The following is an 18,343-nucleotide window of genomic DNA, read 5'->3' on the forward strand; positions in this document are numbered from 1 at the left end:
CATGTATACGTAAGACATACAGTATATGGGTACAAATATACACTCAACAACCATCTATGCATGTTTATACACACATTTCTTCTAAGGTGGCATGTATTTTTTGGCATAATCAGGCCCTCAGGACAAAAATGAAACAAGAATTTAATTTCAAAAGTGTTATATGTGCAAGTATTAATCTCATCAGCAATCTATAATTTCCTTCCTCTTCCACATTTTTCTCCAAGTCTTTGACATCTTCACTATAAACTAGGCAAAGGATCTTTTTTCTCCTACACACAAAAATTCATGAATAGTTTTAAGTCACATAAGCAACCAACAATTTACATTAAACAGCAAAAAAAAAAAAAAAAAAAAACAAACAACTATTCCCAAGTTTGTAATGTTTTTTTTTTCCTCTCTTATTACCTGAAACACTGGGTAAAAAGTGAAAAGTGACTTAATCCACACAAACTTAACTAAGAAAAACAGTAGCACCTTCTGGTACTGAGCTTTCAACTCCTGCAACCAGGGCTCTGAATCTCCTAGGCAGAAGATTATCTCCGAATCAACAACTGTCATCCACAATCTCAATTTAGGAGCAACTTTTGTCTATCTTAATAGCACACTTCATCAGATTACATCACTTTTCTAAGTATATTTGTCTGCATAAGACCTCACTTTTCGTACTCATGTCCTTCCTGGAAAGGAAGTGACTTCCCTGTCTTCAATTCCTGACCTCCACCCTGTCTACTCCTTAAAAATCTCACTGGAAGTTTTGGCAACTGGACTTTCAAGACTATCTAGCACATGATTATCGAGACCAAAAAAAGCCTGAAATGGGTGCTGATGTTTTACGCTCTTTCCTTTAGAATTGCAAAGATTGAATTGAATCTTTCAATTGAATTGAAAGATTGCAACAGAAAAAAACCCAAACAGGTTGTATGCAGAAATTTTAAGAAGGCATGTAACATAACTAACCCTCAGGGTTACACCATTTACAGATGCATGGTAAGAAAATCCAGAAGTACTATACGGCAAAGCTTGCTCCTTTAAAATATTAAGGTATATTTAAAAACAAATAAAGGCTATGCCACTGATTTAGTTTAGGAAAAAAACAAAGTTCTCTAAATCAGTCTGGTCTTTATAACTGCACTGCACTGAAGGCTGCCTGCTGTATTCCCTTGTGTACAAAACCAGGTCGAAACACAAAAAGTACAACACAGTTCTTATACTGGGCAAACACTTATCTTAAAAGTGAATTGCCTATCCAGATATTTTCACAATGCATGCAAGTACTAATGCAGAACACCATCACAAGGCAAACCTGTTTTGCCTGGTCAAGTATATTTTTGTTATGTTGAGCAAAAACCACATTTGGCACATTTGGTGGCTCAGGATTTTCATTTCTGGATGGCCTTCTCCTGCCAAAAGCAGAAACAGTTGGAAGCTGTCAATGCTACCACTGCAGGCCATGTGGTGGAAGCAATACTCAGAGACAACACTGGACTATATTCACAGTAAGTAAACATACAATCAGGTGGCTTTCCACTCCAGTCTATGGAAAATAAAAGTACTGCTATCACCTACCACTAGATCACCCAGTTATGCCCAGTCTTTCCCCTTATGAAGTCTCCAGGTAAAATGGTCATTATTTTCTCCTGTTTCAGGTGAAGCCAAGCACTGCCATCCAAGTGCTCGTGAGCTGCACTGTATTTTCTTGGGATAAAAAGAATGACTCCAAAAAATTCTTCAAGACAAGACACACATAAATAACATGTCCTGTATTATACTGTATACTATTTTAAAAAGCAAGGGACAGCAGTGAAGTTGCTAAAATGGCAGGTTTCCTCAAATTCCTTCTATTACAATCACTGTAATTAAACTGTGCAGAACAGTATATTCCTGTCGTTAAGTTGCAATGGATGCAAAACAAGTATTGATCTACATTGTACAACTTAATTAAAAGTTGTCCTGGAGATGCTACTAATGAATGTAATTAGATGCTGTGTTTGATGTCACAAGCTTCTTCATGACACGCTAATTAAGGAAAAAGCAGAAAAAGTGCTTTATTCGAACATCAGATCATAAAAAGAACATGATACAACTAAATATTGTATTATCTTTCTATCAATGACAATTTTTAAATTGCTGTTATTAACTTCCAATTCAAAATAATTTTCTGCATATGAAAAGATAATATAGCCCATTCAACTCTAAGTCAAGTCAGTGGGAATTTTCCAACTAGCGAGTCAGATAGCAGAGATGAATACTAAATTCCTAGCTAGAAAAGACTCAATTCTTCTTGTATCTTCTTGCATTCTGCACAGGGCAAAATAAGTTAGAATATACCTTTTGACAGGCACCACGCAGTAACTCAAAACTCATGTGCCAGGAAGGCAAAACTGACAAGTGACTTGAAGCTGTCCCCGGGTCTGGGCTGCTGTGGAGACCAGAGGGGCTCCCAGCACAGCTGTGAGGGGCTGTAAGGCACAGCAGACACCGAGTGCCCCATAAAGCACCTGCTCAAGGCTTCCAGACTGTAGCAACTGAATCGCTGCACTGCATCGATCTGCTCGGATGAATATATTTAGCCAGTAACCTAAACCACCTCCAAGGACAGAGATGTTTTGCTTTGAGAAGCCCTTAAATTCTATATGTATATAAACACAAATTATCACTTGCTCCATCGAGAACAGGGTGTCTGCATCTTCCCCATCAGCACCCTCCCCAGTCACTTCCAGTATCTGTCCTTCACTTGCATCATTTGCAGATCACTACCCCACCCCAATGCAGCCTCAAAACAGGGCCCCAGCATCCCCCACTCCACGGGAGGGTATCTCCTCCAACAGCAGGTGCAGGAGTTCCCCGTGGCAGTGGTGATATAGATATTTTGGGGATGCTCTCTGAGGCAGCCTTCCCGTCCTGCATAGCCACAGAGGTCACTGGAACACACGCTGGTCCCACTACACGAGCCCAGACAGACTCAGCAGCACCTCTCTTCCCACCACCTTCTAGCCTGGCAGGAACATTCTTTTTGCTGAAATTATTTTTATCAAAAAGAAATGCTATTTGGCCAGGCTGGTGAAGAATCAGTGAGCAAGCAGCAGGTAAAACAGACACCTGGAACAGAGGAATGCAGAAACAGAACCAATTCTTTCCTATTCAACCCATGATTACTGTCAACATGTATTGGCCAGTGGCTGTTTAATAACCAAGTAATCCAAATACTCAGGACACCAAAGGAGGTAATTCAAGAACCACCAGCTACATATGCAAGGCTTCCAAACTTCAAAAGGTCTAGTGCCAGCTTCTGTGTAGCTGGTGACTCCTGGACATGCCCCAGCACTGCATACCCAGGCATAACTCACAGCTGTACTCAGGAGCACTTGGGATACTGCAGAGCTAACCACACTGAAAAAAAAAAAATCTCTTAAGAAATTCCTAGCAATTCTGCCTGGCCCACAATCTTAAAAGGTTCCAAAATAACAGAACTCATTTATTCCCACTTCCTTTCTCATCAGCACCAGCTAGCTTTATCGCAACAAAAAAAGCAAGAAACCTCAGACCCCATAAGCACACACTTAGCACCTGTATCTTTGCCAGAAAACTTGGAAGATAATATATATTATTTTTTGCTCATCTCCACCATCAGTGCATCCATCCCACAAGCCCTAATTATTTCTAATGCTCAGTCAAGGGGAACACAAAACCACACAGATCTATATCATCATTAACTTCCATGCCTTCAGGGTAGGATAAATGATGATTAAGTCTAAAGTCATACCACAGCCCCTTTTTTTTTTTTTTTTAATACAGAATAATAGCCTGGGGAGTTAGCATACACTCTTGTTCTCCAGACAGGCTGGTTACTACAGGTGAGCAATCAAGTTAGAGTAAAAACAGACGTGATCTAAACCTTTGCCCTGAACTCTAGCTGGTGAATTAATAGTGGTTTTTCACTTGGGAATCTCTGTCAGGGAGCCTGGATATAGCTTTTTACTCAAATGTCCTTGTCATGGTCATACAACTGGCACTTAGCAGCTTAAGGGACCATGGCTGGGAGGAAGCACATGAAACTCAACATTGACCTAAATCACACTCCCCAGCACAGCAGAGCTCCCCACCTGGACAGCCACCTAAAACATGTGGCAGCAGCAGCTTGCTCATGAGAAAGCAGGACAGGCCTGTCATGATGGTACAATGCCACCATTGCAGTAGAAGTAGAAGCCACCAATTCATGGACTGTTTTCATCACACCACTGAAGTGAGATGGCTCCTCTGGCTCTGGGCTGGAGCAAGATCATCTGGAGCATCTTTTTTTTCTTCACTCCAATTTCAAGTGGGGAAAAAAACCCAAGCTAAAAATCAAAAATGCCCCACCAACAGTCTAAAACACTGAGTATTTCTGATCCTACCACCTACACATCCTCCTGCCATTTCAGTATCTAAAGATCTTCCAGGAAATCCTTCACTGCATACACCAGGGCGAAGTCTCTGTAGGCATGCAAAACCTGAACTCTTCAGAGTTGCCACGGTCTTTGAGCTAATTCCCAATACATCATACATTTGAATAATCCTGCTCTTCAGTAGCACCATCTGTAAGCTAAGGTTTCCCCACAAGGCATCCTCACCAAAGTATACCCTAACTAAAAGCTCTAGAATAGCCAAAATGGTCAGGATGGCAAAAACTGATGGAATTTATATCATGATAAAGCCATGTGTAAAGCCATAAGAATCTCTTTTTATTTTATCTCACTGAAATATCCCTAAAACAGGAGGGAAAGAAAATATTCTTCGACCCCAAAAACCACCTTCCATCACAAAACAAACAGGAGTAAAGAAACCTTCCTTAAAGTCTGCAAAAATATTTCAAGATATGATTTCCAAAGAAGCACCTTTCTAAACAACTAACACTACCTAAACTTAAATAAAAGTTAATACTTAAATAAAAATATTTTGTTTTTAGCAACTATTCTTTAATAAAATTAAAAATTGAACAGGAATCTGAACGTTATTTTTGGTAGCCTGAAGCTGAAGTCCATTGTGAAAGAAGGTCATGCTCCTACATCCTCCTCCAGGCTCCTGTCCCCCTTTGTATACACACTGCAGGACATGATGTAACTCCAACCTTTTTGTGGGTGGTCAAGGCAGCCCCAGCTCTGACCCAACACTCACAGCCCATGGAAACAACTACATTTAAAGAAACCTCTCACAGGAACACTCACTGACAATTAAGCACAAGGTGAAATGCTCTCCTGGATGGGGGTCAAGGTGCAGGACAAGATGTGACAGCAGCACTTTGCACTTCATCAGAAGGTCTCCTGAATAGCATCACAACTTTCCACCAGGCTTTAAGGCTTTGGGGCCCAGCTGCCAACATCATCATTAACAGAGCTGGTTTCTCCTTACAATGCATACACCCCCATCCTTCCTCCAGTACTTCCAGGGGTCACAGCACGACCAAGAAACATGGACAGCAGAGGAATCTTCCTCATCATCATGAGTCAAAGTTTTTCTGCTTCATAAATCTTCACTGATTTTATTGCAGTTCATTCATTTTCCAACAGTTTTCCCTGTTGTGCCAAGTGTTTCTCTAAAAAGTATATATCCAATGTACTCCAAGAAGTGACAGTCAAAAATTACCCAAGAAAGCAAAAACAAATGAAAAAGCTAACTCTCAAAAGAAATCAAGGTCATCAGGGAGTAGACGCCTTGAATTAATTAGCTACACTGAGTAGGGACAAAACACACAGAGGCAAGAACCTCTGAAATATTTCCATCAGTGGAAAAAAGCTACATCAGAGTGCAAGCTCTAGCAGAACCTATTATTTATAGCCCACTGGAGGAGGAAAGTATACACTACTTAATGAACTTGCAAACTAATATTAACTGCAGATTTATATTTTATTATGTTGGCTTCACTCTGATCCAAGTTATCATGATTCCCTTTTATAGCAGGAGCCAAAATGCTTGAATCTGCATCACAGATTCATAGGTTTTTTAAGGCCAGATGGACAATTGCAATCACAACATCAACTAGAGAATTTAATCCAGTAATTTTTGCATTACATCTGTAATTTGCTTGAACACACTGTTTACAAGGGAATGATATTGCCCTTTGACAAAGTTCTTCAGGTTGGCTGCATTTTGTTTCCCCATGTGCACAGAACCAGCTGTAGCACCAGGGAGAGAGACCCAAAGCTCACTCTGATAACCAAATCCACTAAAACAACCAGAAAACTGCCAATTTTTTCCTTTCAAAAATTTCCAGTCAAAAGAGGAGGCAGTCATTTATTCTTCCTGCCATACATTACTTAAAGGAAGAAAGTGGTTGGATTAGCCTGACATCAAAGTGCCTGGAACTTAAAAACTCCAGTAGTAGTTTGCTTTTCTTTAATGGCAAACACTCAGATTCCCACCAAAATCACCATTTAACTGAAAAAGGTTTATTCACTGTGAAGAAAGCCAGGAAAATGCTTCCATTCTCACTCATAAAATTCACTGGAAACAACACCGTACCAACACAACAGCAGATTTCTGAGCTGGCTGCAGCACCACTTTTTTGGGTAACCATCTGGGCAAGTATCACTTTACCACTAAGAAAGAAAAAGAAGCTTCCACTGAATGCAGCATGCAACCAGCAGCTGCAACCTGACAACCAGCCTGCATGGAGAAACAAAATACCAGCGCTGTTCTGCAGATCAGGGCCTCCAACCACTGTCAAGGCATCTGCTAGCCACTGAAGGAGGCAATTTCTTCAAAACCCTGCTTAAAGCTAGCACCTTATCAAACACACACACAGTCAAGCCCAATGCTGCTACCCCAACACTTTCTCAGTGCAATCAAAACACCTGCTAGCAGGGTTGAGATGAAATCTCACCTTCCTCCCTAAATTAACAAGTAAAAGCAATACAGTCTCTGTGGTCTCTGTTCCTAAAGGGTGTCCTAAAAGACATTGAGATCAATTTCTGTTATGCATATAACTAAACTCAAGAAATTTGGCACAGGTACATCCAGACCTGGCAAGGCTGTCAGCTTTCACCACCAGTGGACTTGCAAGATCTCACTGTCTACTACCAATAAAGCTTTCTTGTTAAAAATAATGACTATTCTGCTGCCACTGAATTCCTTCAAGTAGAAAATAAAAGGAACTGACATAATGCTTAGCAAGCATTTGGGAGAAAAAAATGTTTAGAATGATCTCTTGGCTTTGCAGGGGGGTTGACACTTTATCCCTTCTATTTCTATTGAAGGAAGAGGGTGCAGGTTGCTAGTGGGAACAGCACATGGTCAACACATTTTAGTAAGAAATTGCTTCTGAGTATTAGTAAAGCAAAGATGGATAACCCAAAATGACTGGGGTTTTTTAGAAATGATCTTACAAAAGAAAATATGCAGATAATTTCCCCAAGTAGTTTCCAGTGTTTTGGGACATGAAAAATAATTTAAGAAGTAATACCAGTACACTCAGAAGCATCAAGAAATGCTCATTGCTGATGCTGAATATTTAGTTTTCTCAGGTGTTCCTCTATCCCCTCTGGGAATGACAAAGTTCAGACTGGCTGTTCAGATCTCTTTCTAACATGAAGTGATCCAGGTTAGAGAACCCTGTAGTTAACACCTTAGCAAAACACTTCAACACTGCCCCCTGCACCAAAATGACTCAAAAGCCGGCAAGCCCAGGGTTCTATACTCTGTCCTACAAGTTCAGTACCTACTGCACAGCTACCTAAACCTAGGAAGTCTCAGCTTCTGAGGGTAGTGTTTGTTGTCCATCCCCACAGCACAGTTTGCTGAATCTATGCTCAGGAGCTTGCCAATGGGAAGATAAGGGGCAGGAATCCCCTTTGTTCTTAGGGATGCCAGATGAGCTCACAGGGGTACTCCCAGATCTGTTGTCATAGAATCACCTTCTCCAGGAGGCATCATTCATCCTTCCAGCCAGTGGTCACCTAGGGCAGCTCTACTTGTCACGGTCCTCCCAACACACCTGCTGCAGAACTCAAATGCCAGGGAAGAGGGAGAGATAAGGAGTGCATTTTCCCACCAACACCACTCCCGGTGAAACAGCAGGCACTGAAATGTTCCCATGGCAATTATTCTGGCCCAAAGCATCTTCAGCCCTCTCTGCAAGGCAGAAGCAGGAAAGCTGTGCTCATACACACAGCCCAGGGCAGCTTGCAGCTCCCAGCAACCTTTTCCAAAGCAGGCAATGTGCTCTGCATCCCTGCAAACAGCCACCCACCCATCACCTACCACACCCAGCAGCAGCCAGGTGCTGTGAATCAGAGCTTGCATCTCCTCCTGATTGTCTGCTTTGGACCAGCTTCCTTGCAGGAGACAGGGATAATTGCTTTCCACCTCCAAGAGGATAAGTGCATGAAACCTTCGGAGAGGTTCAGATAATGCACTGACCAAAGAGATAGCAAATACCAAAACTGAGACTATAAGAAATATAATAGGTCAAAGAGACAACTCAGAGGGTAACAAATCCCTAGAGAGAACTACGCAACTGAAGGCCAGCACTCAGGTTTGCCAATACAGCTGGCTGTGAAAGCAAGTGGGGCAGCAAATGCTTTCACCTGTCACCTTAATGTCCAGCTAGTCACAGAGCAGAATGAGGGGCAGGCACAACATGAACACAAAGAACAATCCAGCTCTCAGTTCTGCCTGTGCCAAAAAACAGGTACATCTTAAGAATAAAAGATATTTCCAGAAGAAAAAAAGAATTCTCTACAAGCTTTTTAAATACACATCAATTTTTCTAGCACAGATCAAAGAAACCCAAAGTAGTGAAGAGAAAGTTAAAAAAAAAATGTTCATTCCAATGCAATAATTAACACAGTATTTCTGCAACATTCTCTGAGTAAAGAAAAATACCTAGTTCAAGTCTATCTGGGTTGAAATGAAACCTCATCTCTCAGCAGCACTTACGGTCACTGAGAATGCTGCATTTGTGACAAATTTCAATTCTGTGTTTACATGTTTTACTGTAAGAACAACATTCTTTTTTAAACCTTTTTAATGGACAGTAGTAGGCTGAGTATCTGCTGAAGAGCTGAGTGAGTACTTTTTCCTCCATAAAAGCAAGCACTTAACTAAGAAATTCAGTGCTTCTACAAAGTGACCAATCTGTGTGTGTTTGGGGTTTCTCTCATTTCACCCTTATTCCATATACAGACTTCAGTTTATTCCTGAAGAGGAAGCAAGAATCTTTATGGGCTTTTTTAATTGCAAAAGGAGTTTATTTTGATTATGGGGCAATATCCCTGACATCCCTGAGCAATCTCTAAAGCTCATCTCTACTCAAATATATGCATACTTTCACAGTTACAGGAATGGACCACTAGAAATGTAGCTCCAAGTCAGAAAGACTGGGGGATCTAACAGACCCATGTCTGCTCAGACCCTAAAGTCAACAGGGTCCAAAACCATCACTAAGCTGTGCTAATTCAGCTGGACATTCCCAGGTCAAGGGCTCTGAGCTTGCTCAGCACTGTGTCTGACACTAGTGCTGGACACTAGGATTCCTGCAGAACCAGCATGGGAATCGTTGGAACAATAAAGCATAAAACCAGCAAGAACAGAGTGCAGGGCACCAGGGCATAAGCTGTCCCACCTTTACAACTTCTGCCATATTTTTTGAAATCTTGCTCTTACCTCACCACCTGTACCTCCCTCAAGCCTGCTTCAAAAACCTTTGTATTTTTTAGTGCAAAAAATAAACATTTCACCGTGGGCAAGATTTTGTTTTCTTATTTAACAGAAAGAGAACAGCAGACATGGAACTGGACTGTATACTGGAGATAAAAAGTGAGGCAATGGTGGGAGAGTTAACAGTGGAGGGGGAAGAATCTGTCACACAAGCCAAATAATTTCCCTTCCTTCCATGCTAGCTGCCAGTTAACCCCTCTGTATATTGATGTGCAAATAGCTTCTTTATATATCAAATTATAGCATCACCATTTACCACATTATAAGCAGTCAGTTACTGTTTGAGACAGTTTGACTCTTTTCTACTACTCATCACAATTTTTAAGATGAGCTTCAAAAGGAAACTATCTTGGAGTCAATCTTTGCTATTGTTTATTTCCCCTTTTTAAAACGTGTCATTAGGCAGCAATGCTTTTAGTCATATACTTAAAAGTGCTGAGTTTCAAATGTTGTTTTACTGTCAAAAGGATAGTAGTTCCATTTTAAAGCCATGACTGAGTCATTCTAAACCCCCTGAAAAGCCATAAATCACACATCAGACAGACCCCAAAAAGACCATTAGACATGAGCTGTCCTTCCTCATACCAGTAATTCCACTGCAGTAAATTTAAAAGTTAATGGGACTACTCCAGTGAGTAAAATAAACACATGGCACTGAGGCTATGCTCTGCTCTCATGGAAAGTACACAGGGAACCATTCCAATACACCAAATACAGAACTGGTAACTCCTTAAAGCCTCCTTAAGGCACTGTGAGCACACTGAAATATGTCCAGACTTACCTGTTCTGCATACACAAGGCATATGCATGCCAGCAGCACGCAACACCTACAGAATTACACAAAATGCTGCAGTTGTGTGACTGCATGACATACTATGCCAAGCTACGAAGCACAATCTAATAAGCAGAATGTTCTGATAGTGCGTATTTTTATCTGAAGCATTAGATAATTTTTATACATTGATATGAAAATTAAGACTATTTTCCCACCTGCTATTACTACACAAAAAAAACTTCCTGCAAAAGGCCTCAGTAACTAATTAAAGATAAACATTGTGATATTATAGCTAAATATGCATTTATCTGTGTGCTATGACACAGAAATTATATACCACTATGAGATAACACTTACACACACAAATCAACACACTGTGAACAGGTAGGCTCATTTCAGGCTCTGGCATGAGTAATTTGCAAATTACAACCTTCCTTTATTTTTGCCAGCACCAGACCCACCCCTTTAATTGTACTCATTTATTCATTCATTCAAATAACAAATGATACATTGAGATAAAGCAAGCTTCAAAAAGCCCTGAAACAATTAAGAGGGAAAGGACCAAAGCAGAAATTCATAAAAAATAATAATATCCTTCTAGTCTTAAAACAAATACAACACACTCCAAAGATCCATTTTGTCTTTCTCACCTCTGTCTATTTAAGTCAATGTCACTCTTTCAAACTGCATTTCTTTTGATTTGCTTAACAGTACACTTCATTGTTACACACTGCCTCATCAGCACTTCTGGTGAAAAGCCCTAAAATGAAACATACTTTGTATTTAATTACAATTATGCAAATATCTTGTGGAATTACTTTGTTACAAGCAATCAGATATAACACATTCCATTATTTTAATAATCTGCCCACATGACACTTTTTAAGGTCATCTAAGTGATGACCAAACGTGATCCGCAAACCTCTTCAAATCCACAGGCAATGTGTAACAAATTATATAGTTTAGGGTGAAGAGGGGAGTCTTCAACCAAATCCGTCATTCATTGTGTTTCACATAAATAATTTATACAAGCCACTTCCCAAACCCTAGTACTTACAATAGAAAGATTTAAAACACATGCATTTTTAAACCAAAGGCAGCGCAGGAAGCCCAGTCGCATTTTGCAGGGCTGCCTCTCGGACCCTATGATCATAGGGAGTGCATTTTAAAGCAATAATGCACTTCTGGAATACCTGCACTTCACAAAACTGTGTGATACTTTCAGGGTACCTTTTGGAATCTTTTCATCTGGACTAATTTCTGAATTTTCAACATTACTCAAAGCAAAAAGCATGTATCTGGTTTTAACAATGAACTCTGCTAAAGAGTTAAAAACAATGGCTAAACAACACTTGAAAATGCATGATATTGTATTGAGCCTTCATCTTTCACTATATGTTTTGCTTTTAACACATGAACTGAGTAAAGGTGATTAAAATAAAAATCTGGTTTATTTTGCTATTACAGGAAAGGCTGGAGAAAAATGAATTCATTTTTCCCAATGTGTATCTTTCAATCCATTTTTGGAGATATCTATGAAGGTGACTAGATTTGTGATAGAGGCTGGGCACTCAATACTTCCCCATAAAAATGGCAGGAGCTTCTGCAACTCAGCTGCCCACAGAAAAAGCTACTTCCAGGATAAAGAACTAAAACAATGAATTTACTTATTAACCCCTCTGAATCACAACCTAGATTTTTTTTAAAGCATTTTTCCCTAAGTTCCCTCCACTAGAGGGTAAAATAGAGCATCACATACTGTGAATTGTTAACCACATGTATTTTATCCCATTAAGTCATTGTGGGTTACAGTAAGATTTAGAGAAACGAGAAACATGATGCAGGGGTAAAGAAAAAATTATTTTGAGAATTTGTCATCATCTATGCAACTACTTATATGCCTACACAACACAGGTTATTGGCTAGCTTACCCACGCTGAGTGGGATGAGTGATAATAAATCAAAAATAAACCCAGAAAACCCAATACCACCAACTTTTGAAAACATTATTCACCGGTCTAAGATGGCTACCTCCATCTCAGCAAAGATAAAGTTCCCAAGCAGCCGAAGAATCAACCCCCAGGGGAGACGCTCTCTCATCAGAGCCCAGAAGCAGCCAAGTTGAAGCCCAAAGTGGCGACAAGTGACACTCGCACGCCGGCAGGCAGGAGGGCTTCGGCGCCGAGGCTCCTCCTGCCCTGGGCTCCCCGTACTGCAGGGTGAGCATCCCCAGGCACGGAGCTGCTCCGTGCCAGTGGGCAAAGCGGGCACGCTGCGAGAAGCACTTGTCAAATAACGCTTGTTTCCAAATAAACCTTCTCGCAGCGAAGGACAACACTTACTGAAAAAAAGTTCAGGTCCACAGTCAGACCCCTCCTAGCAGCAGCCTTTGAGCTTTGCATTTACTGAGGAGATGGAAATTAGAGAGCAGCAGTCAGAAAAGTAGCAGCAGAGACACCGTGAAGCAAGCGCTCACGCTGCTCGTCATTACTGTAATATTCCCTTGCAACCTCCCTGTAAAGATGCCACTAAACCCATTTGCCAGGCGGCTTCATTAATCCTTTCCAGTAGTTTCCTATCGTGTAGAAGTCCTATTCTGCAGCTGCCTGTTCGCGCAGAGACACCTCTGTGCTCGGCAAACGGTCCCGTTGACTCAGTCAGTAATATCCAGCTTTTCCGAGAACTGGCAAGGATGACTGACACCGGGCTCGGAGCATCTGCTGGTCTCTCGGCACGGTATCATGGCAGACTGGCTCACACAGGACAGCATGCTTCCTAAAACCAAGGTGAGTAACAGGGAAAGCCCTTCTAAATCAGCCATGCCATCTCAACAGCATTGCTCCCATGGGTGAAATCATCTGAAATTGCTTGGGGGCAGAAGGATTGGGCCCACTGTTATCTAAGCAAGGCAAAGCCAAACCATTTCAATCATCTCCCAATCCAATGCACTTCATGAACATTTGATATCCTTGAACACAGAGGAACAGTATTTCCCCCTTCCTCTGCACTTTTTTATTTTTTTTAAGAAAACTGCAATTCACATTATTCTCGCTCTCGAAAATAAATTACAGCTAGCTGGTTACCTCAGGCCACATCTTTGAAATTCTGGTATGGTTTTCCTTTACCGAGCCCTGCATACCTCCTCCTCCTTCTAAAGGAGTTTCACAAATAATTACGGTGCATCACGACGCCAGCCTGCTTCGAGCCGCTAGCATCCCCTGCAGATGCCGAACTTCTCCACCCATTGCTTTCACATTACAGCCTGACCGCGGATACAAAAATATTAGAAAGCCTCAGGCAGTACCCACACCGCGCACGGAGAAAAAATCCCAGTCCAATTTCAAAGACTGGAAGCATCCTGGTAGACAAGAAGCCTGGACGCGTTTTTGGCCATCGGCCTCACAGAGATCAAAGACATAAAAAACCCGTCCCCAGCGGCCGCGCTCCGCTGCGGGTTACACACCGCCACCGCCGTGGCTTCCTCTCCTTTTCATACGTGTATTTTAAGGCACGAAGTAAGCGCACTGCGGCCAGCGCTTGCAGGGCTCCCCACCGGGAGCCTCCCCTGCCCCGCCGAGCGCCGGCCGGCCCCGCCCGGCCCCGCTCGGTGCGAGCCGCCCCGTCCCAGCGCCGCCACCCTCCCGCACCGATGCACCTGCGCCACTCCCGGGCAAAGCGCAGCAGGCACGCCGTGCGCGCCCGCCCCGCACACATCCATCCCCCCGCAAAACGGGAACACCGGCTGCCAAGCGCGCCCGTGCCAAGGCATCTGTGCACACCCACCCGTGCCAGCCTGCCCGCGGCCACCGCCGCCTCCCTTCGCCGGGAGCCCCCTGCCCCATCGGCAGCGCCGCCCGCATCCCCGCCGCGGCACCCGCCTTCCCGCGGGCAGAGCCCGTCTCCACTTCCCCCGAAATGTCCCAAAATTGAATCCGCCGAGTCTGAAGCCGCGCACCGCCGGGCAGCCACCCTCCCGGGTGGGCGCAGCCCCGACGGCCCGGCCGCCCCGCGTCCGCTCACCCTCGCTGCCGGGGCTGGCCCGCAGGCTCCGGAGCGCGGCGCACAGCAGCAGCGGCAGGAGGCACGTCCGACCGGGAGCCGGCGCCCCGGCGCGGCCGGCCCAGCCGCCGGTGCCCCGCGGCCCCATCCCGCCGCCGCTCAGCGCATGGGGCGGCGGCTCCCCCCCAGCGCTGCCCGCTCGGGCCGGCTCAGGACGGGACGGGGCGGGCTGGCAGCGCGGACCGACTCGCTCCCCTCCGCTCCCGTCCAGCCGCCGACGCGACTGGGGAGGCAGGGGGCGGGGATGGGGAGGTGGCCCCGCGCCGCCGCGGAGACGCCCCCGACGGGGCGGACCCGCCGCCGCCGTGTGCGAGGGACGGCGCCCCACCCGCCTCCCGGAGCCCGGGGAGCAGCGGGGAGCCGCGGGTACCGCGCCCGGGTGTCCGCCCCGAGGGTCATCTCTCGCAGCCCACGATGCCCGTGCGGGGGAGCGGGCGGCAGCGCTGCCCCTGCGAGGCGCCCCTCGAGTCCGCTCAGGCGGCACGGGAACGCCAGATCTCCCCGCAGCAGCCACCGGCCACAGTGCCAAAACCTACACACGCACACCGCAGCCCAGAGCCGGGAGAGCCGCGATCTCACAAGGCTAGCAAGCCTGAGAGGAAGGCTCACCCCTAGCCAGATAAGCAAAAATGACACAAACTCCGTAATGGAGCCGATGGAAAAATGAATTTCAGGTGTATTTTACCCCAAGCCACCACCAGAGCACAGTTTTGAATCCAGCACAGCTAGTTTTAGAGAATCACAGAATGTGCTGAATTGGAAGAGACCCGCAAGGACAATCAAATCCAACTCCTAGCCCTGCTCAGGACCGTTCCAAAAATTACACTACGTACCCAAGAGTATTGTTCAGACACTTCTACACTGAGATGTTTTTTACCTCTCGGAACCCTAGTTGTCACCCAGGCCATCTCTCTAAAACACAAAACAAAACAAAACAAAAAATCTCCCAAAGAAATAATCTCCTAAAATTAATTCTGGAAGGTTTATTCACTCACATTGATTCCTCACTTGAGGAAACTTCTTCCAGATGAGCCAAGAAGACCAAACCCAGCCTTGCAGGTACATAAGCAGCAAGACAAGGTTAACCAGAGCCCTGCTCACCTCATGCTGCCTTCTCTATTTCATCCCTGTTGGTTTATATTATAAAAAGGTTAACCAAAGGTTGAGCAACTGCAAAAGGCTCCCTCTCTCTCCAAGGTGCAATGTTCAGGACTAGGGTTCCAAGCCAGTTGCAATTAAAATATACAATCCCCAAAGCCAATTTGAAGAGAACAAGTAGTTTTCAGCTGGGAAACTTCAGATAAACATAGCTCTCTGCACTGACATTACTCGTCTTTTATTTCTTATTAGCTGGACAGCATGTTTCTCTGTGTCTTTACACCATATATACACCTCTGCTACTTCCATAAACATTGTCCTAAGGTGTTCACATATTATTTTCAAAAGTGTTGGCTCCTGTTGCAAGAGGATTTTCTACCTCAAGCTATTCAACATTTTTACTGCCACCAGGAGGACAAGGCAAGGACTGTTACTTTACATGAGGTACAACAGTAGAGTTGCCAGCCAGATGTAAAATGTGGCATGCATCTCTTCACAGCAACGCCTCAGATCTTCACTACTTGAATACCCTCCTAGTCCAAAGTTTGAAAGGAGGTTTGCTATCACACCACTCTGCCAAATGGCACATAACTGGATCCTCACCCGGAATAAATCACAGCTGAGAATGTCTGACCCCAGCCCTGCATCAGATTAAGGAGGGGAGTAGCACCATGAAGTATAGTAATTTCTAGTGATTTACCATCCGTAAAAGCAATGGTAAGTTTTGCCATCCAGAAATCGGGACAATGCAGGAAAATAAAAAAAAAAAAAGACATCAGAAAAAACACCTTGCTAGTGCAGTAAAAACGATCAGATGACAAAGAACAAGTAAAATGGCAAGCTGGATGGGCACCTTTGCTGGATGAGGGGCAAGGCTGCTGTAGCTAGACAAGTCTCTTAACAGAATCTCATGTCAAATTGCTATGTGCTCCCGATTTTCAATGCTGTTTGACAGTCACTAACTGCTGTTTGGACTGCCAGACTTATAATTTAGAGGCATTTCAGATGATATGTTAGTGACATCTTAATTTTCTAGGAAACACTGAGATGAGTTTCATATGATTCATAAGCTATTTAAGAATAGCCACCATGCTGTAGGTTTCCTTCTAGCTGCCTCTTTTTTTCCTACAGGAAACAAAATCCTAGTCCATGACATTTGTTTTATTCGCCACCCTGCTTGTCACACAGCAAGAGTATCCCACCTTATCTCACTGGACATTATGAAATACTGATAAAAAAAGGAAATGCTTCCTTATAGAGGGGGTATTACCAAATGCGGGGTATTGCAATTTTATGCACCTTATAGTGCATCTGCTGGGAGCTCAGTCTTCTAAAACTCTCCTCCTGGTCTTGCCACTAATCTTATTTGTAATATGCAGCAGGCAACTCCCTCCACCAGACTTTGCCTCATCAGTGCACCCAGCAGGCTCTTAAAGAGAGGACAGGAATTCTAGCAAAGTGCTGCAGCATCCCATGTAGCCTTGATGGGTAATCAGAGAGAAACTGGACAATCACATGGGATCCCTTCCTATTTCCCAGTGAAGAGTGAATCTTCTATTGCTTTGAGCAAATTTACTGTGGAAATCACAAGGGGTTTGTCACCTTGCAAACTATTCAGGAACCTAAACCATTTCAGAATCATGCCACTTCTCCCCATATCTAGCCTATATTTTGTCTTTGTTTCAACTTTTTATCTCTGCATCTCATTAACTTTTTCCTGCCCATTACAAATGTGTATTTTCACCTATGCAAACAGAATTTCCTCTTAATCATCACTCAGTTAAGATCTATATTTTGTCTTTTATATCTTTTTCTCATGAGTCATTCATGTAGAGTGATAGTAATGCTGTTATACTACAAAGTCCCTCCAGTTTTCTAAGCTTCTCCATCATAACATTTTGCTCAGAAGTGTAGTCATACTAGTGCCATAATAAACAACTGTCTCTAAAATGCTTTTCAATATAGTATCTGAAACTGAAATGACAGCTTTGCCCTGTGCAACTTGCCACTTCATATGCAATCTGCTATCAGCTTTACATGTGTTTTAAACTATTTATTAAACCAGACATCTTTGGAGTTAGTTAGTGCATTTCTGGTTATTTCCACTTAGATATGCAGAAGCTCATTATTTCCAAGTTTATTTTCTCTCTTGTGTAGGTAGTTCCCTTCATATAATTTCTGTGTTCTGACTGGCTTCTAATTCTGCATTGCCAATTCATTTCATTAGCGTGCTGTTTATCCTGTCATCAACAGGATACACTTGAAAAATAAATGAGTCTATCCTTCAGATTATTTCAGCAACCAAAAACTGCCAGCCAAATCTATTCCCTATATCATTATCCTTTACTGAAGTGTAAGGGCGAAATACTTATTACATCTCCATATTCAACATGGCCTTTATCTGAGAAAATATTCAATTTCATACTTTAAATGTAAACAGTCCCACTAAAGTCACATCTTCATTGGCTTTAGTTCATTGCAGTAATGGAATAGAAGACCCACTGTAATGCAGCAAACTGTTTAATTGGTTAGGCATATAAGCATCTCCATTTTCCTTTGAAAAGTCCTTTTCTTTCAAGATGACACCTTTAAGGAATACCCTAATGAAATTTAGTAATTTGTTTTTCTTTGTTTTTCCCCACAAACCCTTTGAAACAGAAGAATTACCTTCTGTTCAAAAACTAGATGCATATTAAAATAAAAAGCAATCCAGGAGCA

General features: G+C 43.2%; 1 protein-coding gene across 18 annotated transcripts in view; it reads right to left on the bottom strand.

Moving 5' to 3' along the window:
• The window catches only part of EPHA5 (EPH receptor A5), a 194,468-nt gene extending 179,726 nt beyond the window's left edge, over positions 1 to 14,742 (bottom strand). For 8 of the 18 annotated variants that reach the window (XM_077782943.2, XM_021532603.3, XM_021532602.3 and 5 more), the window contains exon 1: positions 14,489 to 14,740. In XM_077782943.2, coding sequence (XP_077639069.1) covers positions 14,489 to 14,615 — 127 coding nt within the window. In that variant the 5' untranslated portion in view covers positions 14,616 to 14,740. Of the gene's footprint in view, positions 1 to 14,488 lie in introns of all 18 variants that reach the window. The other 10 variants (XM_021532611.3, XM_021532608.3, XM_021532606.3 and 7 more) reach the window with 4 other exon arrangements.
• Positions 14,743 to 18,343: the final 3,601 nt, after the last annotated feature.

This window comes from Lonchura striata, chromosome 4 (genome assembly GCF_050655825.1).
Source record: "Lonchura striata isolate lonStrDom1 chromosome 4, ASM5065582v1, whole genome shotgun sequence".
Classification (NCBI taxonomy): Eukaryota; Metazoa; Chordata; class Aves; order Passeriformes; family Estrildidae; genus Lonchura; species Lonchura striata.